The 26,969-nt window shown below is 37.9% G+C and overlaps 1 protein-coding gene across 2 annotated transcripts in view; it reads left to right on the top strand.

Moving 5' to 3' along the window:
• The window catches only part of LOC131036388 (uncharacterized), a 110,498-nt gene extending 98,420 nt beyond the window's left edge, over positions 1 to 12,078 (top strand). The window contains exons 4-6 of one of the 2 annotated variants that reach the window (XM_057968268.2): positions 10,700 to 10,897; positions 11,231 to 11,325; positions 11,522 to 12,078. In XM_057968268.2, the coding sequence (XP_057824251.2) occupies positions 10,700 to 10,897; positions 11,231 to 11,325; positions 11,522 to 12,007 (779 nt within the window). In that variant the 3' untranslated portion in view covers positions 12,008 to 12,078. Of the gene's footprint in view, positions 1 to 10,699; positions 10,898 to 11,230; positions 11,326 to 11,517 lie in introns of both variants that reach the window. The other variant, XM_057968270.2, reaches the window with a different exon arrangement.
• Positions 12,079 to 26,969: the final 14,891 nt, after the last annotated feature.

Genomic DNA, 26,969 nt, shown 5'->3' with positions numbered 1-26,969 from the left:
GTATGAGGTGTAATGGAGGAGGTGCCGAGGGACTCGTAAGAGGTCATAAGGACTTTGAGTCAAGGAACCTAGTACATCCTCTATCCCACACTCACAAGATGTTGTTTGTATGTAGTATAAGAAAGTACAAGGAGGGAGAACGGTGAAAGGGTCCTCCTCTAAGTAGACCACCTCATGGTAGTTGACTAATGGTTCGATGAGGCCAAGGGGGTGTAAGAGGGAGTCCACTGCTCTTGGACTTAGAGGGGAAGGACATTTAGGACACCCTATTGTATCTTTCCAAACTCTATCATAATTGATTATTAACAAGGGGATAAGGATGGAAGTGATGAAGGGAAATGATGATAGGATACCTCACTAGGTAGCCCACCTCATGGTAGTTTGACCGATGGTCCCATGAGGCCAAGAGGGCTCTGGCTTTCACTCCACTCATCATTCCTCTTACTCCCACTTTCTTATGGTTGAGTTCCTATAAGGAGTTGGACAAGACTATGGCTAAGTCAATGTTCCTAACTCCAAGTATAAAGAATCTATGCCTAATCATCTCTCTTAGAAGGTTTTATTGCAAGATCTCAATTAGTTGTGTATCCTATATTATTATTTCAATGGTTTCCTAACCTATTGTAGGATCACATTTGTCAAGAGTGAGGTTAGCCATGGCATCCACTTCAAGTGGAAGGTAGACAACGAACACTCCCAAAAAAAAAGTGTTCAAAGAGGCAACTTCAAGGGGACCATTCTACAAACTTAATAGGAATCATAGATTGAGAATGCTTGTGGGCAAGCATTTTCAAAGAGGGGGAGATTGTGATGTCCCTATCCAAATGCTAAATCTCTAGAACCAAATAACTAAGAAAAAGCTCCTTGTATTATCTTTATAATCAAGTTGATATAATTGGAACCAAATAGTTTGATAACAATGTATTAAGAATGATCAAGATTATTATCACATTGATCACCATAACCCATAAGGGATCCCATTAGAACTCCTATATGCATTGATCATCTATGAAGACAACTTCTCATCAATAGCACCGATAATCATCATGGATCTGATGGTGCAACAGTATTATCAAGTAACTAGGAATAATACAGACTGTTATGAAGTTCATACCACTGGTCAAAGGAGGAATCTATGAGGTACTAAGCAATTCCCTATCAATGTACCATAAGAGCCACCAATCACAACCATTTAATCACTTTGCAATGACAGATAACATTAAACATGAAGTAAGAGACCAGCAAATTGATAACTATATTAATCATCAAGTAATCCGATCACATAAACCTAAGGAAACAATACAGAAGAGATTTGATTAAGTAATAAAGTGGTTGCATTAATAACAGTGATTGATATATAACCAAAAGGTGTGATTCCTCTTAGTTAGAATACAGTGACTAATGTTAATTAAGGGATACGATTTGGTTATAAAAGTAATGTTCTCCCAAAAGATGCGATCAAGGGATACTACCATCCCAAATCAAAGATACAACCGATCAGTCTTATAAGCTATTTAATGAGGATCACATACGCATTTCCAAAAATCATTGGATTTGAACATCTTTGTTTGACTAAAGCAGAATGGAAGGAAACCAGGGCAAGGGGGTACATCCACTCCCTAGCGAGGTCATAGACACATGAGACTCAGGCACTAAATAAGAAGAGACAACTTCCACCCTTCTCTCATGAACATAAGGATTGCGATTAGACATAGTGAGCAGATTGAAGCATAACCTTTCATTCTTCAAACATGTGACAAAAGGGAAACAATTTAGGCATTGTGATCTTATGAGTTAAGGATCAAATATATATATGTGTTTTTATATATTACAGTTGAATCGGGTGTTCAAACAATCTACCAATCTTAGTATAACTATATGACCAAGATTGAGGAAAGCACAAAAGGGGATATTACATGGCTTGAGAGGTGTTAAGAAACTGGGAACAAAGTTACAATATAGGAGCACATATCTCAAGTATACAAATTAGAAGAATCTATCAAGATAAGTTCTATTCTTTGAACTATTCCTAAAATTTAAAGTTAAATAGCATAATGAAAAGTCTTCAGTTTGGGTAAATTTTATATTACAGTTCTCACCTTAAGACGGAATTGTTGTTTTAGGATTAAATTAAGGAAATTCCCAAAAGGAGACATTACACTATTGTTATAGCATTTATAGGCTTTACTGTGAGTAGAATATTCCACAAGCAATCCTTCATCACATCGAGAATCAAAGCTACCCAATCCATCATCATCTCTTTTAATAAAGCATTTATTGCCAAAGACTTTAAAATACTTTACCGAAGCAAACTTATCATACCACAATTCATAGGGAGTTCTATTGCTATTTGGTCTCAATTGAACTCTATTGAGAATGCAAACTGCTACATGCACTGCTTCCACCCAAAACTTGTCAGAAATTTTTGTTTCATTAAGCAAAGTTCGTGCCATTTCCTTGATTGTTCTATTTCATCTTTCCACCACACCATTTTGTTGTGGTGTGTTGGCTGCAAAATATTGCCTCTTTATGCCATGTTCTTCACAATAAGCCACAAATTCATTAGAAAGGAATTTTCCACCCTTGTCAGATTTGAGATATTTAATTTGAAAGTCACTTTCTTTTTCTACCATTGCACTAAGATCTTAAACCTGTCAAATGCTTCTAACTTTTCCTTTAAGAATGTTACCCATGTCATGCGAGAAAAATCATCTACAAACAACATAAAGAACCTTCCATTTTTCAAACCTATTGTTCTTGTTGGACCACAAAGATCGGTATGAATTAATTCAAGAGATTGCAAACTTGAATATTCTTTAGGCTTAAAACTGATTCTAGTCTGCTTACCTTGTTGACATTCTTTGCAAATAATATTCTTAGGTTTCACAATCTTGGGCATATGTCTCACAGAATTCAAAGAACTGATTTTTACAAGATTATCAAAGTTAACATGACCAAGTCTTCTATGCCAAAGCCAGATTTCATTAATCTGGTTTATCAAATAGCTTCTACCTTTTACTTCCCTTAAATCATAAACATTACTTTTCGTTCTTTTACCTTCAACTATTAGTTTTCCAAATTTAGAATCTTTTATTTCACAACCTTGAGCATTAAAGATTACAAAATAGCCATTGTCACACATTTGGCTTACACTTAGTAAATTGTATTTTAGACCATCAACATACCAAACATTCATCTAAAACACCATTAATACTCAAGGAGCCTTTACCATGAATCTGAACTGAAGATCTATCTCCAAACTTCACTGCACCACCATTCCATTTTGTAGATGTGGATAATGTGTTTCTGTCACCTGTCATATGGTTCAAACAACCCTTGTCTACTATCCAAAGATTCTCTCGTGTTGCATGCAGGGCTGTTTCAACAACAGAGATTTGTTCTCCTTCTTTCTCCAAACTTTCACTTCCTTTTTGTCTCCAACATCTGCAAAACTCATTTGTTGCAATATGTCCAACATTCTGACATTTAAAACAAACCACATTAAAATTCCTTAGAGGATCAAATGAATTTTGACACTAGAAACAAGACTTGGACTCGGCGCGGACTCCGCAAGGCTGACCCAACTTGGGACTCGGCAAAAAAGCGACAGGACTCGGCAAAAAAACCAATTTCTAGTGACTTTTGCCTAGAGCGAGTCCTGGAGAGTCACGAGTCCCTGAGACTCGGCTAGGGTCACTCAGCTCGGGACTCGCTAAGACTCAGAGAGTCTTGGTGAGTCCTGGAACTATGATTTTGACTAACAAAATTGATTCTTCTCCTTGGCATAATTCTGCAATTAATTGCTTTGTGGCCAAAATAGTTACAAAAATTACAATAGCCATAGAAAGGATAAAATCTTCTAGGATACCAATTATTCCTTCTTTGTGATTCAAAATTGTTCATTTTTGCACTATTCAAATTTTCACCCTTTTCAAATCCCAAACATGATTGATTGTTATTCTTTCTCTGTTTTGCCAACATTTCACTTAACATTTCCGAACTTTTTCCAAACTAAGCTTGTTTTTCTGAAACCATATTTAACTTCTCAATTTCATTTTTTAAAGAAACTAGTTCACTTTCTAGTTTTGAACAATATTCAGATTTTAAGAGAAGTTCAAATTTTACCATTTCTGCTTGCTTTCTACCTTCTTTAAGTTCAACTTTCAGATTTGTGATAATCTGATTTTTGGCTTCAATGTCTTTTAATTGTTGTGATCTTTCCTTCTTCAACCTACCAATCTCATCTAGAGCACAAACAAGCTCTTCTTCCAAATCCACTTCACCTTCAGTATCACTGTTAGAACCTGCATCATTTTGACCTATAGCACATGGTCCTATTGCTATAAACAAAGTTTCACAAGCGTTAGAATCAAAATTACTAGCATTAGAATTAGTACTTTCTCCCTTGATGTAAAGACTCTTCTTTTTCTTTTGAAACTTTCTTTTATAAGCAAATTGATGTTTTTTGTTTCTTTTTGAACCCATCTTCCTTATCACTATTAGCGTAAGGACATTTGGCAGCAAAATGTCCAATTTTCCCACAATTAAAATATTTAAGAGGAAGCTTTCCTTTGAATTTACCAACTCTCTTAAATTTCTTTACCAAATTAGCAAGTTGTTCCTCAAGGTCCTTCTCTAATTCTGTGTTTTCATCTTTTACCTTTTAGTTGCCTTAAAGGCAGCTTCCCTCTTTGACTCATCATCACCTGTCATTCTCATTTCATAGGCTGTTAGAATCCGTGTAAATCATCTAAAGAAAGTTTTCTAATATCTCTTGCCTCTTCTATAGCAGAAATTTTTGCATTATATTTAGAAGGTAGAGACCGTAAAACCTTTTGTACAATAAACGGATCTTTTATTGTTTCACCTAGTTCCTTGATAGCATTTACTCTCTCATCAACCTCGAGAAGATAGTCAGCAATACGTTCCTCTTCCTTCATATTTAACTCTTCAAACTTGGCCTTGTATGTCTGCAACTTTGCCTGTTTCACCTTATCATCTCCTTCATAGATGCTTTTCAACTTGTTCCATAACTCCTTAGCTGTTTTACAATGCATAACCTTCACAAACTCAATTTTAGCCAACCCACAAAGAATAGCATTCTTTGCCCTAACATTGTTTTCATGCTCTTTTTTTTCTGTAGGGTCTGTTATAACATGGGTTGGCATAGTATAACCATCTACTATGGACATCCAGACATCAAATCCTAGAGAAGATAAGTAACTCTCCATTCTTATGCTCCAAAAAACATAATTGGTGCCATCAAACTATGGTGCTTTATTAGAAGATGAACCTTCCTGACAAGCCATATGTTCTAAAAACCAGAATCTACTTAGACTGATTAAGTCTTTACACAAGCACTGACTTTTATACCAATTATAGAACACAAAAGTACTTCTGAGAGGGGGTGGCTGAATTAGTAGTACAAAAACTTTAATCCAGTGTTCAACGGAAATGCATTCCCTGCCCCCCCCTCCAGGCCCAAGTCCCCCCATCCTCCAGGCCCAAGTCCCCCCATCCTCGAAACCCATCCCTGAAACTTTTTCCCTTTGTCCCCCCGTCCCTAAGCCCATCCACGCGTCCCCCTGTCCCCAACGGCTGTGGAACATTTCTTTAACCCTTTTCAGCAACTTAAAACTTTAATCAAACTTTAATCTGAAAATTGAAAGTCTTGAAAGATGCAACAACTGAAACTGAAAAGATGCAACAGCAAGAGCACAATGGACAAAATTTTACGTGGGAAAACCACGGTGAGAAATACTGCTAGGATCTACTGTCCTTATCTGGCCTCACAATTAAATCTGATTACTAAGTATCAAGGGCATCAACCCTTTCAATAAGAGCACCAACTCAACCTCTATTAAGGTACCAACCTTAAAGAAGATAAAAGCAATTTTTTCTGATTTACAATCTGGAATCTAACAGTCCTCTGAGAAATATATTAAAACAAATGCTACTGACTGAGCAATATCATCCTTTGAATACTTTGGTCTGATTTACACACTTAAATACTATCATTTCATATATTTTGTCAAAAGCATCACCATTAAAAATTCTGTTAACAAACACAGATAAATTATTCCAGAATATTATCGATGCTTCACAGTCTGCAATTGTCTGATATTGTCTTAGAAACAAGACATATTGATTGCTGTAGCATCAGACCTTTTCAACATTAAAATCAAATATTCAGTAGACACTTGAAAATCAAATTTTGATGGAACAACTGACTTCCAAAAATGTTTTATACCTCATATGCTTTCAGTATTCTAAACTTGATCAGATTGCCTTCAACAAATCATGCACTTCATTTGCTGTCCAGAATCAATTCTACGATCTTACTTATAATGCCCATTCTTCTATAACTCCTCACGTATATTACAGAATTTATAAGGAAAGTAACATGAATAATATATGTTCCAACTTTTTAAGAAACTTCCACACCAAATACTGACACCAACATATTATATATATGTCTTTTCTATCAATAGAAAGCCTTTCCTTAGAACTGGTTATGGGGAGTTATAACTGTCATGTCAGTTGTGAACCGACAGCCAGTTAAGCAACCTAATACAAACTGATTGTTTACTATTGATACTCAGTATTTATTATAAAAACCGATTTCACTCAAACTTCTACACTTGAAATCAGAAATCAAATCTTTTGAACTTGGCAAATCAGAAGTTAATAATTGCGTATGACATAGCAACATGTCACACTATCGTCTGAACTTATCTTTTGAAGAAGCCCTATGAAATCTTCTGAGTTTGAAAAGGCCCGATAAAGAATATCCTGCAGGGAAGAAAAAAACAAAGACCACATGCAGGGCGGTGGACATTCCTGAAATACCCAAGAGTAGAAAGCAGTCTGTAACGCCATTATTATAAGGTATAATTGTGTCCATAAACCATGTCATGTTGAAAATAAATAAATTCTCTAACATTTGACATCAATGCCAAACAGATTTATTAACAAGAAGCGTGCATTTCGAGAAGAATTTAAGTTGAGTTGGGCTGTAAAAGTAGGGGTCGTTTATACCATAAATATTGGCAAGTATCACATTCAGCAACGAACCACTTGATACCCTCCTTAAGCCCGTGCCAAAATATCTTTTGATGAATCAGCTCATGTTTTCAAAAACCTTGAATTACTAGCCAAGAGAGAAGTGTGCAGTTCGAGAAGAATTTATGAGACAAAGCAAAATTGGGAAGACAGACTAGGGGTCCTTATATATAGTAAATGTTTTCCTTCCCAAGAGTGGTTGGGTGGAGGAAGATCTATACAAATTTGGTGGATGAGCTGTTGTCTGGGTGGGTCACTTTTTGTCATTCTTGTTGATCTTGCATCTTGTCAAAGAGCGGCATGGAAACTGCACATAGGAAACATGAGTCCATGGATAGGCAAGAGAGCACATTTTCTATGACATTCCGCTTGCCCTTCTTATAAGGAATCTCAGTCATATCCCATGACATTGGTGACCCATTTTTGTTGAGCCAAAAAGGATACGTATTGGTCGAAGCAATATTTGAGATTGTGATGATTTGTTTTGATACAAAAACGTTGCCCAACCAAATATGGTTACCACTTGCTAATAACATGTAAGACGACCACTTTAGTTTTCATAGGTGGAGGATACCAAGTTGTGCCTTGATAATGCCTTGTTGGTGAAGGCAATGGGTGACCATCTTGTGTGGCAACACCACCAACGCCATTGCTTCAATCATCACTTTCAATGGCAAATGGTCACTTTCAATGGCAAATGGTTTGGAAAAAATTGGTAATGCTAAAATAGGTGTTATACATATAGCCTGTTTGAGTACTTCAAAGCAATGTTTTGTTGTGGTTGTTTATGAGAATGTATCCTTTTTTAGCAAGGTATTCATTGGAGCAGCTATTTTTCCATAGTTTGACAACTTTTGGATAGTAGCTAGTGAGCCCCAAAAATCCATGGAGGGTTTTGGGTGTCTTGGGTTGTGGCCAAGTTTGCATGACATGAATTTTGTTAGGGTCAACTTGAACATTGTTGGGGAGACAATATGTCCAAAGTACTCAATTTCCTTTTGACCATAGGAGTGCTTGGAGCACTTGGCACATAATTGATTATTTGTAATAAGTTGTAATGCTAGGTTAAGGTGCTGTAAATGTTTTACTCAAGTTTTTATATAGATCAAAATGTCATTGAAGAAGACCAAGACAAAATTTATGAAGGGATTGAATAGTTTGTTCATAAATTCTTGGAAGGTGGATGGGGCATTCATGGACTTGAATGGCATGACCAAAAATTCATAGTGATCATCAAGAGTGTAGAAGGTTGTCTTCGGGATATCTGCTTCATTGATATGAATTTTGTTATAACGAGAGAGTAGATTTAATTTGGGGATAAATTGGGCGCCATGAAGCTCATCGAGTAACTCATCTATCATGGGGATAGGAAATTTTTCCTTGATGGTGAATTTGTTCAACTCTTAGAAATGTGTAGTCATTAAGACTCATCTTGGTTGTGTATGAGAAGAATAGGTGAAGAGTATGAGCTAGTGGTTAGATGAATGACATTGGATTGAAGGAGTTCCCATTCTAGCTTCTCAATTTCTATTTTATGGAGGAATGGATACTTGTGTGGGCAAATGTTAGGAACATGATGATTTTTTTGGTAGGATTTGCAAACACTATGGCATGCTTATCCAAAATTTGTTGCAATTTTATAGAGAATCCTGAAACTGCCGCTCCAACATCCTAGAACACCATTTTATCTCCAAGGTTAGGGGGTGTCTTCAGAAAGGTAAAATCAAGGTTCATCTACAAATTATGGAGGGTTAAAGGCCAATGAACAAGAATGGATAAGCTCTCCTACACTTCAGGCTTAGCTTAAACACGAGGGTGTTCCTAGAGGTATCCTAAATAGGATTGAGGGTGCTGAAAGATGGAACACAGCTATATCCAATGTAGGTTTAACCCTAAAGGCTGTCACTAGGTAAAGGTTAACCAGCTGCACAAATGAAATTTTATATATCTAATAGTGACATGTTTTCGAGAAATGCAAGATGAGAGTAAGCACACAAGAATTGCGAAGTGATTTACCTAATAAGGTTCACAAAAGAAAGTTCCTTGGTTAAACTAACCTAAACTGTGAATTGTGAATGGTGAAACTAAATCTAAACTACTAATGGAGGATTTGTTCATTTGAAGGAGTGTAATTAATCAAAATTTTGAAGACTGATGCCTATCCATTGGGCAACAGAGTTAGTCCAAAGAAAAAGCAAACTGAAACCACAAGGGGCAATGAGCATCACATTTACACATACCATAGATGTGATATTAACAACAAAACATGCTTAATAATCCATTACAAACCTGCATAAATCTATGTGCAATACAAAAGAGGCCATTACAAGGCTTGCAATGCATTAGAATGTCATTGCATTTGTCAAATCCATTATTATACTTTTCCAGCAAAGTGGCAAAGAATAAATATTATTTGTGACTAAGAGATTCCTTTAAACATACACATTGTTACGGAGACATTTTATTACAAATATCATTTACAATAACAACCCTCAATTTCATAGATATTTCATACTGTTGGTGCAAAAATAAATTAGATTGGTGTGGTTTGAAAACCTCACGTGACGTGGCATTTGCAAGTGTTTGGAAACCATAGAGACCCAACCTTCGAATGAAGAATGAATAGGTATAGCAGTGAGTAATCCATGCCCTTGTTGCTTGCAGGGATCGGCTTTGAATGTGGATGTTCAAATTAACCTACGACATTAATGATGGCCCATATGAAAGTTCCACAATAGCTGTTGAAGAATGCATTTGGAATCACACCTTGGATATGAATAGTTGTTTCTAGATGGCAAAAACTCCTTTTGGGAAGTTGTATCAAATCTGGTCATAAATGGTGTTCTATGTCAAACAGGGAGGCAGGTGGGTTTGAATGGTGCAAGAAGTGGGAGTTTTGAGGATTGGGGATCGAGGATGCCTCGTAACTCTTATCACATGTTGGGGAGTCAGGGATTGGGGATGACAAAGAACTTATCCTACTGAGGCATGCAAATTGGGGAAGTCTGAAGTTTGAACAAGTGATCCCGATGAGACAAAATGTTTCAGTGTGCCAGGGATTGAGCTTTGGGTATATCTCATAATAGGTACTGGGGAAAGGGGAAGGCTGAAACCCCAATAAAGATAAGGGAAAGAGCAAGAAACGGGTGAAAGGTATGTTGGGATGGGAAAGTTTGATATTTTGACAGGGACCAAGAAATAATTGGGTGGAAAGGCATACTAGGGGCTACTTCAAAAGTCCAACAACTTTCAACAACTTACACACACTTAGTAGTTTTAACACAAAACCTCCACTCTCTTTCTTGGATTTTTACAGCTTCCAAAATAGGAGGGGATCCACTTGGAATTTCTCAAATCGATAATTAATATTGGGTTAAATGGGGAAAGGGCAACAAAGGGAAAGAGACTCAAACAATATTTGGCACTATAGGATTGGGTTCCAACAGCAGCTCTGGTTGGACACCTTAAAGTTTTTACTATTTCCTGACCTATGTTGTTCCAGTATCCAATGCCTGGATTTGTGGAATTTCAAGTACTCAGTTTTTCAATTTTTTTGATGAAACAGAGAAATTTTATTTGATCCTAGCTATTCCTTATGATTATAGCTTTTTCTTTTTCCGATCTCTTGTCAATCCAGGTGTTAGTACAATTGCTGGAGGCAAAGCAGACAGATCTGGTCATTCCGATGGACCAAGTCAAGAGGCAATGTTTTCTCCCGACTTTGATGTCACTTTTGTCCCCAGCATATGTGCTTTGTTAGTCTCTGACAGGGGAAACAAGATGATTCGTCAAATTAAATTGCCACCCAGTGAATGCATTCAGAATTCTGGATCAGGTTTGTACTCACTTTTTTGTGCAGTTTTAAACCAATAAATTGTTTCATCTGTGTTTGTGCATTTTAGCTCTGTAAAGAAATGAAAAAGAATAGAAATTCTACATGTAGATGAAAAAGAGGGTGATTTATGGTTCATTATTAATTTATCAGAATTTTCATCCACATGTTAGTGCCACTTATTCTAAATAATATAGTCTGGTTACCCGGTGTGAACTTCTGATAGAAGTGGAGACAAAGAAGATTGATGAATAGTGCATAAGGGGAATGCGAATCTTCTTGTAGCCTATGTTGAAACTGTTGAATTATCCAACTTTACTTGTTTCTTTGATACAGGAACACATTGGATGATACCAGTCACAGCATCTTTGGTTTCGTTTCTCCTTGGTCTCATTGTCATGTTCTTTCTACAGCCCTATATTATGGCTCGAGTAAGTGGGTATATAAAAAAGAAAGCAAAATAAAATACTTGCATGGACCCAACAAAATCATTGTTTTTACAAGGATTCAAAAAACCTAACATTTGTCATCTTGTATATCAGATGTTCTATTTATTATATCAATATTGTCCAAGAAATCACTACTACGATGGGATTACTTAATATCGTTTCTACTTGATGTAGACAGGCAGGTTCGGTCTTTCAGCATCAAAACCAGATGCAGACCTCATCCCTAATGAGCATGGCGAAACAAGTGCCGATATGCTGCTGTATCATTCTAAGCGCAATTGTTAGTACGTGTTATCTCATGTATAGTGCTATTTTTGTGGGAAGGAGGACTCAGCATTTCAAACCACAGCAAACTTATCAGAAATCAGCTTGTCTGTTAGATAATGATATTTCACCTGAGAAACTTCCAAGTGAAATGAAACCGGTCAGCAATCTGCCAGAAGATCTGATCAACTTGGACTCTAACCTGGAATCTTCTATTGTTGGAATCCTTGATTCTTCAGAGCAGAAAATAGTTGTAGAGAAGTCAATTTTGAAACCCACATCCAAAAACCTAGAAGAGCATATGCATGCAAATATTTTAGCTTTTCAGTCAGGCGAATCAATGATAGCAAGACGTAATACAAGGATGGCTGGTGAAAGGACAGTTCAAGGCAGAATTTGAAGTTTTAGTGAATTTATGTTGATTTTAAATAACGATTTATAAATGAAGCATAAGATCTTATATTTATGATTCTTATACTGTTGAGTGTATAACTAAACTAAGTGATGCATATTCTCTTTTAAGGATTTACATAAATGTCGCTAATTTAGATACCCATGTCCAAATTACACCTGATTACTGCTCTCTAATAGCTGTACTTATGTGTATGATTAGTGTTCTTCAAGATGTCTTGTTACAAGGTTGCGAGTCTCATTGATACAGTTACAATATTTAAGCATTTTATGGATACTGAAAGCAGAGGTCAGATTATTACATTTAATCAAATGGTTAGATCCAAAATGTTCACGGGGGTATTTATCTGATGGCTTTTTATACCCTATTCGATTCAGGCACAATACAAGAAGATATAATTTACATTCACGTCCAATGTGCAGGGAAGATACACAAACACATTGTAATTATTTGTGATTTCATTTAAAAGAGGAAAAGGTCTTTGATGCAAATCGCCAGAGTTTGAAACTTCAAAACAGTAGTGGGAACTGAGAGGCGAGACTATTGCTAGCGAGAAACAAAATTACTACACTTGTACTATATTTGAAATTATACATGTTACAAATATGAAATTAATCGCGAGTCAATGAGAATTTTCAAAACAAGAAACAAAAAATGACATGAATTTAAATTTAATGTTGGTGGAAATCTTCCCTCCAGTTCACATAAATGCGTTTTGGTTATTTTTTAAGTGTTGTTTATATATGTAATGGTGAATTTGCATGCTCATGCCAATTGTAATTTATTGTTAGGGGGCCATTTTTGATAAAATGATTTAACATAATCATAGCCTATTCTTATTTACCCTTAATATTTTTACACTTGTGATCATACTTTATTCTTATTTACTCTTATTTCCAGAATCATCCTATTATTGATCTAGAATCCATGTATGTGTTCTTGCTCTCAAGATTTGTATTTGTATTTCCCTGTTCTGACTTAATCCTATAGTAGTTGGGTTTGATCTCAAGGGGTTGAGATTGATATCATATCCAAAATTTTAAAGTTCAAATGTTTTGACTCTTTCTCTTTCCTACTAGTTGTTGGGAGTTGACTTGGTACACATTTATCTGACTAATTGCAATGTCCTTGTATTTAAAGTCATTCCTTTGCTCAATTAAACACATGAAGAAACCTTCAATTATCAATGAGCAATTATTTTAAGAACACTTGAAGATTAAAAGGAGTTAATTGCATTCAAGTTTTCCTTTGTTGTGTTATATTTTTGTGTTGACGGTTACCGATCACTTAAGTTATGACTTAAGCCCTTTACTACATTGTGTTGATCGGCCCCGTGTGTTAGCTCTGTAGTCACCTAGCTTTTGCCTTTGTGACATTGCTCGTGTATGTTTCCCCGGATCGATGGCTTAGAATCATGCGTACTTGTGCGATTAGATGAAGATGCACACCCAAGCTAAGTTTGCAACCCTGCTCCACTTGTGTGGCATAATGACCCCACCAAGAATGAGTCATTGCAAGTGGACCAGTTGCCTTTTGCCACGTATTCAAAGCTTTACACGACAGACTGATTGGCCCCAAATGTCCATGATGTCACTAGGATAATGTCACCAAGATAAAGTGTGTCTACATCAAATGAAATCTATGGCTTTGATTGATTTCACAACTAAGCGAAGTTGCTCATTAAGGTCAAGTCTGCAACTCTGAAGCCTTTTAAAGTGGTGGGTTTTAATGCGAGAATAAAGCAAATGACGTGTCATCTCCTCATTGGTTGCTGCTTGAAAGAGTAAAATAGTTGTTGCCGTTGTAACGTTCAAATATGAAAAATAACTACTACTTTGTTGCTTCACTTTGAACTTGGTAAGCACTCGTGATACTTTCTTATGCTTTGTTTTTTCTCTGCAATTCGAATTCTTGAGCATTAGGGTTTTACCCTAGGTTTTGTAAGTTGAAAGCTATACTCACTTTTAGTCCTTGTTATGTGTGTTGTGTTTTAAATTTCATACCCTCTCAGAATTAGTGTATATGGTCAAAAAACTTTAGTGGCTACTCTCTGCAAAATTGAAATTTGAAACCCTTGCTAGTGTCTATTCTTTCTTATCTATTTAAATCATAGAAGTGAAGAATGGTTGAATCCTCTAGCTAGAGCGAGAGGAAATTTTAGAAGAATCATTTCTCAACTTCCAAGATCAAGCAACACTTAAAAGAGGGCCAAATTTGGTGCTAGACTAGTTGAGTTTCTCATTGATTACACAATTGTATGCAGGGATCCCATAATTGAGCCTTGGGGTTTCAGTCCTTGGAGGAGATACTTCAACAAAAAGAAAGAGGGTTTCAGTATGTAATATTTGGAGCTTAAATCTAGGAAGGTTGGTGGTTCCAAATGTCTTTGTGAACATTAAGTTAGTCGCTTTAGTTGCTCATAATTATAGGCTAGATGCGAGGGAGATTGTAGCCAAGGAGAGAGGAAGATTGACTTCCATAACGAGCAAGTAATTGAAGACGTTTTTATGTTGAATGAAAATGTAGGCTAGATTGTGAATGAAGAGTTGGAAAAGGAATACAAGACACATGAAGGGCTATATAGAAGCAAAATTCCAACTTTTAGGCCAACACACTTGTCAAGGGATGAAAGAACCCCAACTCCAAGGGACCAAGCACTATACAATGTTGACTCGTTTGCTAGATACTTCAAGGACACATACCATGCCTTGTGTTAGGTCTTCGGAGTTGATGCTCAATGCTTTATCCCAAATTGGATGTTGGTCCTATGTATGGACATTCAAAGTAGGGACCTAAATGGGCCCTTTGATTATGCAAGCTTGTTAGCAGAGAGATTACATAAGGCACTATGTGATTTAGAGAAAAAACCCTCTAAATTTTAGGTAATATTCAATTCTCATGCACATTCTATTGTATAAGAGTCTTAATGTTAGGCATCCAGACTTGGAAGTATTACCAAATAGTTAAGGGTGAGGCCATCCTTGTCCAAGAATGGACATATCTATGGGATATGCATTCAAGGAAATCCAATTACCTTGTGTTTGAGAATCACTTTGTTAGAAAGCTAATGAGTATCCTCCAAGAGGGGGTACCATGGGGTCTGAGTAAAGAGGCAAAGGAATTCTTGAGACCTAAAGACCTTTTGCCGATGTTGGGAATTGATCACAGTTGAATATCATGGTTCTATTTCAAGGATCATACTATTATTAGAATTTTTGGTAGCCCTATGACCCCAAGGCTTCTCCCTATAACAATACTTGATAAGGTTGCTTTCTTGGAGATAATGCGTCAATTATCAGAAGCAGAGAAGTCCCTTGTTGGGGGAGTCCACAAAAGAAGATCACTCCTTCCTTCTCAAGTGAAGGTAGGAATGTATCATTTACTAATAGGAGAGCCTATGATATCCTAGACAGTACGTTGAATAAGTATAATCTTTCTTGGGGCCAAGTTTAGGTTTTATGATTTAGAATGGTTTGTGCAAAGTCTAGGAAAGGCCAAGACCCTTAAACATGAATGGGATGATGAGGAAGATCTCATCAGAAATGCCTCAGATTACAATGAGGTTTTTAAGCAAAAAGAGAGATGGTACAAGATACAATACTCAGCGAACTTGGAGAGAGAGGCTAATAGCTCTTATGCCCCTTTATGACACCAGATTCTAATACCTAAGGTGAAGATGAAAGCAATCTTTAATGCTTACATTGTGACTGGATGTCATTACTTCATCAAAGACCTTGAGTGGTGGAGCCAAAAGTGCCACAAGTTACAGAAAAAGAGCCTAGCTCACCTCAGTCCATTGGTTCTCCCATTAGACTAGCCTCTCCACCACACAACCTTACACCATCACCTCCACCTAGATTTGAGGGATCACCATTTGTCCCCCCTTCTACTAAGGAGCATGTCCCACCACCAAGACTACTTGTTGCAACAACTTTGAAGAAGCCAACGATTGCCTCATTCTCCTCAAGTGGGCAACCTCTCCTTGTTCTAGAAAGTCCCAAAGCAGTAACACCCTTGCATACCTTGTCTCTTGGTAGGGATATACCCTTTCAATCTGTAGCGTCCTAAAATTGCGACACTTGCAATTTCGACCGCATTTGGGTCTTCACGATGGCGACGCAACACTGAACCTGAATGGAGACCCCGAAACTTGTTCATGACATCAAAAACTGCATTTTTCAGCACCCTGGCCTGATCCTCCTTGCACCCTGCTGTCCCTGGAGGTGGGACCATGGCGCCCAGCGCCCTGGTCCCTGGCCCTATTTTGGGCCCGGTCTCTTTTGGGGCTTTGGGTCTTTATGTTTGCAAATTGGAAAATAATGTTTCCTGGTCGGCCTAAGGTCGGAAAAATCAGTCTTTCAACCCTAATTGGCAAGTATATAAACTACATTTCCTCTCCCATTTTGGGGAGGAAGGACATATGTGTACAAGACGCGTAAATGACATTCAAGCATTCAAGCATTCAAGCATTCCTTCAAGCAATTGATCATTCTAAGTCTCCATTCAAGGCTAAGTGTTGCATCCAAGACAAGGATTCAACCATTGAAGAGGAGATCACATACAACATACAAAATACAACAACATTTACACCTTCGCATGTAAGAATACAAACATTCTTACAACAAGGTATTGGTACTTTATTACATTACAATCATTTACATTTACAACATTTCTCATTTCTTGGTTAATTCCAAAACCGGGGTTTGACCTAAGGGCAAACCCCTAATCCCTAACCCCCCAATCGTCTTCGCTTTTCTGTGTGTAGGTTGCAGGTACGCGGTTGTAATTGAAGATCTGGAATCCTTGTGCAGAGATGAACAGATCCTCCTTCGTTTTGCAGATTTTTCGGAGGACCGTGTGCACGCCGAGCGCCATCGTCTCGTCAACTTTCGCTCAAATTTGCAGGACAGCGCCGTCTCGACATTTTACTGCTAATTCCAGGTCCGCAGCTTCATCCTATATTCCTATCTCTGTTTATAAGTGAATCTTTCTCACTTTACATGCATTCCTAGCTCAATCCTTCTATCTATATTCTTTACAAAAGAGGGTAGCCTTGTTGTCACAACCCTTGAAACTCATTTAGAATCCAATCTTGCATTGTGTGGGATTGGATCTTGTGGGTTTCAACCCCTCTTTTGAATGTAAAGTCTCCCCTAAGTGAAAACCGTCAACCTTAGTGACCTCCTTCCCCTCTCCTCAGAGTGGTGGGGGGAACACTTAGGGTTCGCTCGCGATTTTCCGCTTTACATTTTGGTGCACCCGACGTGAACATCCTTTCTGATTATTCATAGTTAGATCTGAAAAAATTTGGATGCCTTGATTACATTTCCATGTTTGATCTTTTGCAAATTTTAGAGGTTAATTGCATAAAAACCTTAAAATTTTCTTTTTAGTAATCGAGCTTGTGAAATGTTTAATTGTTAATGCTTGTTTCAGATCTACCCTTCTATTGCAAATTGTCAATTCATATTTGTGCTTTAATTCTGAAAATTAAGTGGTTAAGTGTCAAAACCCTAATTTTTAAAACCCTCTTGATTCAACCTTTGACTGACAATTTCACTGATCAAAACATCTCCAAATCGGCTGTAACTTTGGATTCCGCAACAAAATCATAATATCTTTTATCCCTGAAAATTTGAAAAAAAGTTGCGAGGACCGTGTGCACCCCGAGCGCCATCGTCCTCGACATTTTTTCCAAAATTTCGGAAGCTAGATCTTACTGTATTGTTTTGCTAAAATCCAGAATTTTGGCTGATTTTATCAATTACAACACTTTCAAAATTAAAGTCAAAGTTGGTCTAGGGATTGCTAGGATTAAGGCTTCTAATCATTCAAAAATCGTTGAAATTGAAATTTTGTGTCGAAATTGTGTTCTTACTGTCCTAAATCTGAAAAGTGTGTTGGTATTTATTCAAAATTTTAGTGCTTCATTCAAATTTTTGCAGTCTGTAACTTTTGAAATTAAATGTTTAATTGCAACAACTTTGATTTCCACTTTCAAAATTGAATTTTGCGTGAAATTGAGTCAACTTAAAAAGTCAAAACTTGCATTGCTTTTGGTATTCCCTCTAAAATCATAAAATTCAAAATTTTAGTTTCCCTCTCTTTTTCAAAATTCAAATTTTGCATTTTTCAACAATCTTGGTAGGGTTCAATTTTGAGATTGCATTTTTAATTTGGCCTATCTACAGATCGTTAAATCACTCAATTTTTTCAGATTGAGAACATAATTTGTTGCAGTACTTAATTAAAGGAATTAGGATCACAAAGCATTTCTAAATGGTTCACCCACCTTATTTTAATAGAGCCTACAATGTAGAGGAAATAATTGGCCCCTTATCCCTAGTTAATATCTTGTTAGTTGGCCTCTGATCCAAGTCCTTGAAAATTGAAATTGGCTATTCATAGAGGATATTTGGACACATCAGTTGGAAACATCAACATGTTCAACTTACATCCTATCCTTTCACTTATGCTATAACTTCCCCCCATGTGTCCCATACTATACCTCCTTCCCAATACACAACTCACACTATTTCATCATTTCATTGCGTGATCAACCCACCATATAATGTGGTTAATCCATTCGTGGCTATATGTTTAATCCTCACCTCACACACTCATTATACTCCTATTGTTTCCCATAATCCCAATACTACCATTGGATTATATCACATACGATCCTCCACATTGCATGCCCCTAGAGTGAGGTTTCACATATTTGTTGTTTGTAGACTTTGTGGCACCTAGATTCAATCATGGAAAAGGAGATCCAAATATTCATTTACAAGCCTTTACTATTATGTGCATGGATTTTGCATATGATAATAAGATCTTTGCTATGTTGTGTCACAAACCCTAAGTGACTAGGAAATCTAATGGATTTATTCTTTACCTTTAGATTATATGCATTATTTTGATGAATTAACTAGTGCTTTCTTAAAGATATTACACATCATTATGGATTTCAAGATAATTGTGAATGATAATGCACTAGATAATAACAATGTTATTTTCTTTAAGTCTTTATGTAGCAACTATAAGCATCAATTCAATGATGATGAGCTTGAAAATATTTTTCTTGAGAGAATTTTGTCATTAAGAGCAATGCACACTTAAGTAGTTTTCCATGTTCTAGAGTTGTACTCATTTGAAAAATCTTGAGACAAAATTGCATGCATCCAACATACTCTATAATGCCCGAAAATTGAACGCGGGGTTAAGAACTCCAACATAATTTTTTTTCTAAGAGCATGCTTGCACACATATCACTTAATTAGTACTCACACTTATGTCACCTATATTTTCAACTTGATATTTAATTATTTAAGTTCATAAAAAAAAACATAATTAAATTATGAAAAAATTAATAATATATGTGTATGTTCATATTAAAAACATAATTAAATTGTGTTTTTATTATGAACTTAAATAATTAAATTATTTAAGTTCATATTATACATACATACAATGGTGCTTTATTAAAAGTAATAATCTTATACAAGAACATAATTATATGAACCCTTCTAGAAATGATGTTGGTTTATTTTGATAATATGATGAAACTATAAGGATCTGGTCAACTACTGAGAGGGTTGGGGGGGGTGTGAATCAGTAGATAAAAAATAACCTAAACTTTCACCAAACAAACTTTCAACTCAGAAACAACTTGCATAGTATACTAGTTTAGACGCTTAGACAAATCTACGACTGCACTGTTAGACTTTACCGGTTCTCTCAATACTCAATGACATAATACAATAGATCTTGAAACCTAAATACCATTTGACAAATCTTTAAACCACTTCACAAATATCAGTAAAAGCACATTTTAGATCATTTCTGGTCATTCAAATATATCTATGTAGATTTACTAGTCATTCATATCAACCATATCAAAACACATCTACAAAATCATTCACCACTTGACACAATGATTTTTCACGTGGAAACCCAAATGGGAAAAACCACGGTGGGGATGAATACCCACAAACATTTTGAACTCTTCTGAAGTTCACCCTATTAGGAGCCAAGCCCGGTTAGAAGCTTATACAATAATGTCCTATTAAGAACAGATCTAGTTAAGGACCACTCAGTTAAGGGATTGACTTCAATACCCCGTTAAAGGTAATACCCCCTTAAAGGTTACCTCGGTGGAGGATTTCAAATCCAAGCTAATGGATCACCTTGCTAGAGGATTTTAACAACAATCTTGTTAAAGCTTACCCAGTTAAGAGATTTAACTGTTGTAATGGTTAGAGAACAACAAGTTCTTTGTTGAGGTCAAATAACTATCTAACATTGCACCTACTATCGTTGTGAATGTTTGCGATTCCCGCCCAGGCATTTTCAAACAACCCTTGTGCCCCTGCTGTTGCGAATGGTGCAACTATTGGGGATGTCGCTGGTGTGGGTAGCGGTGGGGGCTGCTCTGCGCCCTTTACTGTTGCCTCCCCTCTCCTTTCTGTTGAGCGTTTTGTGCTAGATGCTCCCCTGGTGGTGGGTTGTGCTGGTTCCCCCACGATTGGTGTCCCTAATTTGGTTTTGGATTTGGATGCCCTTGCTACTGCTGATGCTCAGGTTAATAGGGACTCTCCTCATTCTGGTGGTGCTCTTGATGACCCTCCTGCGATTGCTAAATCTCTGCCTAGACCTTCTTTTGCTGGGAACCATAGCATTGCTCGTGTGGCCAGATCTGCTGCCCATCCTTCCAAGGGGGTTCGTCCTCTTCCTTGTGCCAAGACTTCCCCTATTGTGGTCTGTGGCTAGGAGGTTGTGGAGAATATTGATTTCTACCAACACAGTGCTTTGGTCTGCAGATTTGCTGGGTTTTGGCCTTGCCTTCCAGACCTTCATGATTGGGTGAGTGATTCTTGGATGCCTTTAGTTGCTTATGACATTGAGCTTTTCCCATGTGCTAAAGGTTTTTTCATTGCTTCTTTTACCTCTACTCTTGACCGTGATTTGGTTCTGGGAAGTTGTGGTCTTGGGGGGATCAGTCTCTCTCCATTAAGCCTTGGTCTTCTTCCTTCAACCCCCTTACTGAATCTTTATCTATTCGTCCGGTTTGGGTCCGCCTCCCCAATCTCCCCCTCCATTTCTGAGAGCCTTCTTGCTTTAAGGCCATCAGCAACTCCATTGGCTGTTTCTTGAAGGATGACGATGTCACGACCTCCATGAGTCACTCTACCTTTTCTCGCCTATTAATTGATGTTGACATATCTCTGGCCCTCCCCAAGGATGTGGTTCTTATGGTTGGGGATAAGCCATGGGCTCAACCGTTGGATTATGAGGGCCTCCCCTTTCGCTGTCGAAGGTGCTTCTCAACGGGCCACTTAGCTTCAAACTGCTCTCTCTCCTACCGCAGAGGCACTGCTACTTGGTGGAAGGATGCTATTGAAGATCACTTGACAATTAATGCTTCTGACTCTGTCTCGGTTGAATCCTCTGGAGATGAGGTGCCCCTTACTGCTGATGATGCCTTTGCTGAGGTTACTACTATTGTAGACTCTTCCGTCCCCTTGGCTCCTACAACCATTGCTCCTGATCCTCAGCTTCACTCTTCTCCTGGCAATTCTATTCTTCTTCAACAACAGTCTGTTGTGTTTCTGTAGCAACAGTCTGTCTGCTAGTGTTCTGCTGCAGCAATATGGTAGTGTCTCTGCGGGGTCTCCCCCGCTTGATTTGTCTTTGAATATTCCTAATTGGTGCAGAGCCCTCCTTATTACTTGCCAAACACCTCAAAATGTATGACACTGACCCCCTAGCACATGAATGGGATCCTATCAAGGCAAGGCTCTACAACTTTAGTACAATCTTCTCACCATCTCCAAGACTCTTGCCTACTCAATTAGGGGTATCGTGCTACAACACACTCCGTGATACCTCCAATGGTTACAAATCATTTGCAGACTGGTTTTGGGTCATACAAGACTTCCTAAGGTCAGACAAAGCACTGGTTGCAAGAATACATGCTCATTCCTTAAGAAACTCACCCAATTGGACCTAGTTGCTTGTAGCCCTATTTAGCGGGTAAAGGGACCTTAAGTTCAAATTTTCCCAAACAGCTTGGCAAACAAATTATGGATTCAAACACCCTTTTGGAAGTTATACAAGTCCCCAAAAGGAAGGGTCAAGGTCTAGAAAATAAAGGTCTTTGCCGATAGGAAGTTGATTGTCCTAAAAGGGCTAATTAGGCCTCTTTTGTGAAGCAACTATGCTTAGATGAATGAACCAGTCAATTACAATCACAAGGGCATGTTGGGAAACATAAATCAATAGGGATTCCAGGGTTACATGTCTGGAATCATCACCATTTGCACACAAGATACTTTTGTTTGTTCAAGGTCTAGGTAGCCACATAGAGATGTCTACCTAGGGTCGCTCCAAACACTTCTCTCCCTTGCTCCTCTAAAAAAACACTCTTGGAAATCTAAAATAAATTGACCATACTTTCCTTTCACCAAATCCCATGAGCCTCAGATTGGTAAAGTGCAAGATATGGCCATGAAGGAGGAAATACTCAAGGTAAACCCTAGTTTTCCGGGTACCTACAACAAAACTTGAATATCAGGAGCAACACATGGACCCCAATCTGTACAGAACCGTACCACGGACCAAAACTCCAGAATTGCAGGAAAAACTCATAATTCTATTAGTTTGTTTACATCAAAACTCTTCTCTGTACAATCACCTCTTGGAAATTGGATCCACGAGGTGTATAAACCATTCTTCAATTGCTCTCAACCAAAAATCAAGAGGTTAGAGCCATTGGAGGAGTTTCAAATTACAAAATGCAAAAAGTGCATAAAAGTTGCTCATGACAGCTTTTGCAATTTGTGCAAAAGTTGTCAAAATGTCATCTTTCGCCTCCTAATGCCTTGGGTCAAGTTCAACCACTCCTAAAACATCTTAAAACACTTAAACCAACACATTTGATCCCCTATTGTCCAAAAGTCCTAATTGGCTCATAGAAATGCCAAAATAGGAATTTGGCTCACAATATGGGGTTCATTATTACAAACATATAATGCATGATTGAAAAGCTATATAAAACATTCTAAAGGCATTGTTAATGCCTTATCTTTCCTTATCAGAGTCTGACTTGTCATCTTGAAGGGTTTGATGAGGTGCTCCTGCACCATACTCCCCAGAAGAAGAAATCTCAAGTCCACTTGAGATGAGAGTCTGCAGGTTTGCACCATGATCTTTGATCTGTTGCTCTGTCATCCAGATTGCTTCAGTATCGAGTTGTCCTTTCCAAGCCACCAAATACTCCATGTAAAAATTACTCCTGGTTCGCTTGCCAACCTTAGTATCTAGAACCTTATGCAACTTTGGTGGTTCATGTTTGGGAATGTCATCATCAGCAATATCCTGCATTGTGTCTTCACCTGTATCAACACTACACTTATAAAGAGTTAAGTCACAAACATTAAAAATAGGTGACAAACCAAGATTAGATGGTAGTTGAAGTTCATAGGCATTTGAGCCACATTTCTTCAAGATTTGGCAGGGTCCAATCTTTCTTTGCATCAACTTTATGTATCTTCCTTTTGGAAGTCTTTCCTTATTCAGGTGAACCCACACCAAGTCTCCCACATCAAATTGAACATCTCTCTTCTTTTTGTCAGCATGAGTTTTATATCTCTCTACAGATTGTTGAAGATGAGTCTTCACTTGGTCATGGATTTCTTGTATGGCAGTAGAAAAGGTTTCTCCATCTGCACTAATGGCTTCTCCTTGAGGTATCTCTCTCAACTCCAGCACACCCCTTGGGTGGATGCCATATACAATCTGGAAAGGTGATTTATCGGTACTCCTATTCACTGTATCATTATAGGAGAATTCTGCCTGAGACAATATACTATCCCACCTTTCTCCATGCTGTCTAGTCAAACACCTTAGTAGATTCCCTAGTGACCTATTTACAACTTCAGTTTGACCATCTGTTTGGGGATGGTAGGCTGAGGAGAAGGATAAATTTGTACCAAGCTTCTTCCAAAGGGTCCTCTAGAAGTGACCAATAAATTTTACATCCCTATCAGAGACTATAGTCAAAGGCAAACCATGTATCCGGACAATCTCCTTAAAGAACAAGTCTGCTACATAAGAAGCATCACAAGTGGTTTTGCATGGCAAGAAATGTGCCATCTTATTGAACCTATCCACCACTACAAAAACACTATCATATCCTTTCCTTGTCCTAGGCATTCCTAAAACAAAATCCATACTTATGCTTTCCCATGGTTTTGAAGGTATGGGTAAAGGCTGGTATAAGCCTGCATTGGTGGACTTTCCTTTTGCCTTTTGGCAAATTACACATGTCTCCACAAATTTCCTAACATCTGCCTGTAGTTTGGGCTAAAAGTAGTGTCTTTTTACCAAATCTAATGTCTTGTCAAGACCAAAATGTCCTGCCATTGCTCCACAATGATTTTCCTTAATGATATTCAGTCTCATAGAGCATATGGGTATGCATAGTTGTGCACCCTTAAACAACAATCCATTTTGAATAAAAAATTTAGAATACTCAACATGAAACTGTTCATCAAATGAAGTACATACCTTGTAGGCCTCTCCAAAATCTTCATCATCCTCATACATGGTTTTCAAAGAGTCTATTCCAACACTCTCCAACTGAATTTGATTTACAGTTAGGACTCTTCTGCTCAAAGCATCTGCCACCTTATTCTTGACTCCTTTCTTGTGCTTAAGAATGAAAGTGAAATCTTGTAGGGTCTCTACCCATTTCATGTGCCGGTGATTCAAGTTTTCTTGACTATTTATGAAGCGAGGGGCCTGATTGTTTGTGAAAACTATGAATTATTTTGGTAGCAAGTAGTGTCTCCATTTTTTCAAGGATTGGATTAGAGCATACATCTCTAGGTCATAAGATGAATATCTCCTCTTCGCCTCATTCAACTTCTCACTGAAGAAAGGAATAGGTCTTCCTTCTTGACTGAGCACTGCTCCAATAGCCATATGACTAGCATCACATTCCACTTGAAAGATCTTGTTGAAATCAGGTAGGGCAAGGATTGGCTGCTTTGCAACTTTTCTTTTCAGTGTTTCAAAAGAGTTATTTGCTTCTTCTGTCCAACTAAACCTGCACTTTTGTCCTTCCTTTATTGTATCAAGCATAGGGCCACAAATATGACTAAAGCCTCTTATAAACTTCCTATCGAAGGTAGCTAAGCCATGGAAACTCCTAACATCATTCATTGTCCTAGGTGTAGGCCAAGACAATATGGCACTCACCTTTTCTTGATCCATTTTCAATTCACCATATGAGATCACAAATCCCAAGTAAATGATCTCTTCCTCCATAAAGAAACACTTTTCCAAGTTGATCATTAATTGTTCTTCATACAATCTCCTTAGGACCAGGTCTACATGCTTTAGATGTTCTCCTTTGGTTTGACTAAAAACAAGAATGTCATCTAGGTAGACTATAACAAATTTCCCTATGAAATCCCTCAAGACTTCATTCATTAACCTCATAAAGGTACTAGGTGCATTATATAAGCCAAAGGGCATGACTTTCCACTCATACAGGCCCTCATTTGTTTCAAATGCAGTCTTCCATTCATCTCCCGACGTAATCCTAATCTGATGATAGCCACTCTTTAAATCAACTTTTGTAAAATATCTAGTACCCCCCAAACAATCTAACAAATCTTTAATCCTAGGCATGGGAAACCTATACCTGATAGTATCTTGTTGATAGCTCTTGAATCGGTGCAAAGCCTCCAAGTGCCTTCCTTTTTGGGTGCTAAGACTGCAGGGACTGCACATGGGCTCAAGCTTTTTCCAATCAATCCAGATTCCAACAATTCTTCAACCTGTTTTGCCATTTCAACATTGTGATCCAGTGTGAGCTTGTATGCTTCTTTATTAGGCAAGGTGGATCCAGGTATAAGGTCTATATAATGGTTTATGTCCCTCATGGGAGGTAGTGACCTTGGCATGCCATCAGAGATGACACCCTTATATTTGTCTAGTAGCTGCTGCACTGTAGGGTCAATCAACCTCAATATGTCCTCTTTCTTATCCTCAGACTTCTCCACCTTTGTTACTGTTGGAATAGGGATAAGGGCATAATAGACCATGCCTTCATTTGCCATGTTCTTCATGAACTGCTTCCCTCGTAATATCAACACCTTGGCCTCCTTTTGTTTGGTCTCCTCCTCACCCTCCATTAAAGGTAGCAACTCAATCACCTTACCATCCTTGGTAATGGAATATGTATTCCTAGCAGCATCATGTCGTGCCTTCAAATCAAACTGCCATGGTCTCCCAAATAGGAGATGGCAAGCATCCATCTTTGCAATGTCAAACATCAACCTATCTCTATAGGTTTCAATCTGGAACTCCACCCAAGCCTTCTTTTCCACAACTTGTTGTCCTTGTGTGAGCCATGAGACCTTGTAGGGGCAAGGGTGAGGTAATCTCCTCAACTTCAGTTTCTCCACCATCTCTAGAGACACAAAGTTCTCAGTTGAACCGGAATATATTAGGACCTTGTAGACCTTTCCACCTCCTTTGCAAGTGGTCTTGAATAGAGACTTCCTCTATGGGGGTTCTCTATCAGATATCTTCATAGTGGTTACTGCTCTTCTGATCATCAAAGCTTCACCTCTTTTAGGGTATCCATAGCTGTCAGGGGCATTGACACTTTGGTATGTGTTTGCACTTGCCACACTTTGGCAGTCAGCCTCTAAAATCAAGTTACTTCTCCTTTCTCCCATGGAACTAGTAGGTTTATCCGAGCATCTATTGGCCATGTGCCCTTCTTGATTGTAGTTACAACATCTAATTGGACCTCTACCTTGAGATCTCCCTCTAAATGGTGGTCTTCTTCCTCTAAAGTTACCTCTCTGATTGTATCCTCCATTGTTATTGGAACTGCTCTCTCCTTTAGTGCCTTCTTGACTGGTTTCACTTTGAT

Source organism: Cryptomeria japonica, chromosome 5 (assembly GCF_030272615.1).
Source record: "Cryptomeria japonica chromosome 5, Sugi_1.0, whole genome shotgun sequence".
NCBI classification, from domain to species: domain Eukaryota; kingdom Viridiplantae; phylum Streptophyta; class Pinopsida; order Cupressales; family Cupressaceae; genus Cryptomeria; species Cryptomeria japonica.
This window is presented reverse-complemented; position numbering and strand designations above follow the sequence as displayed.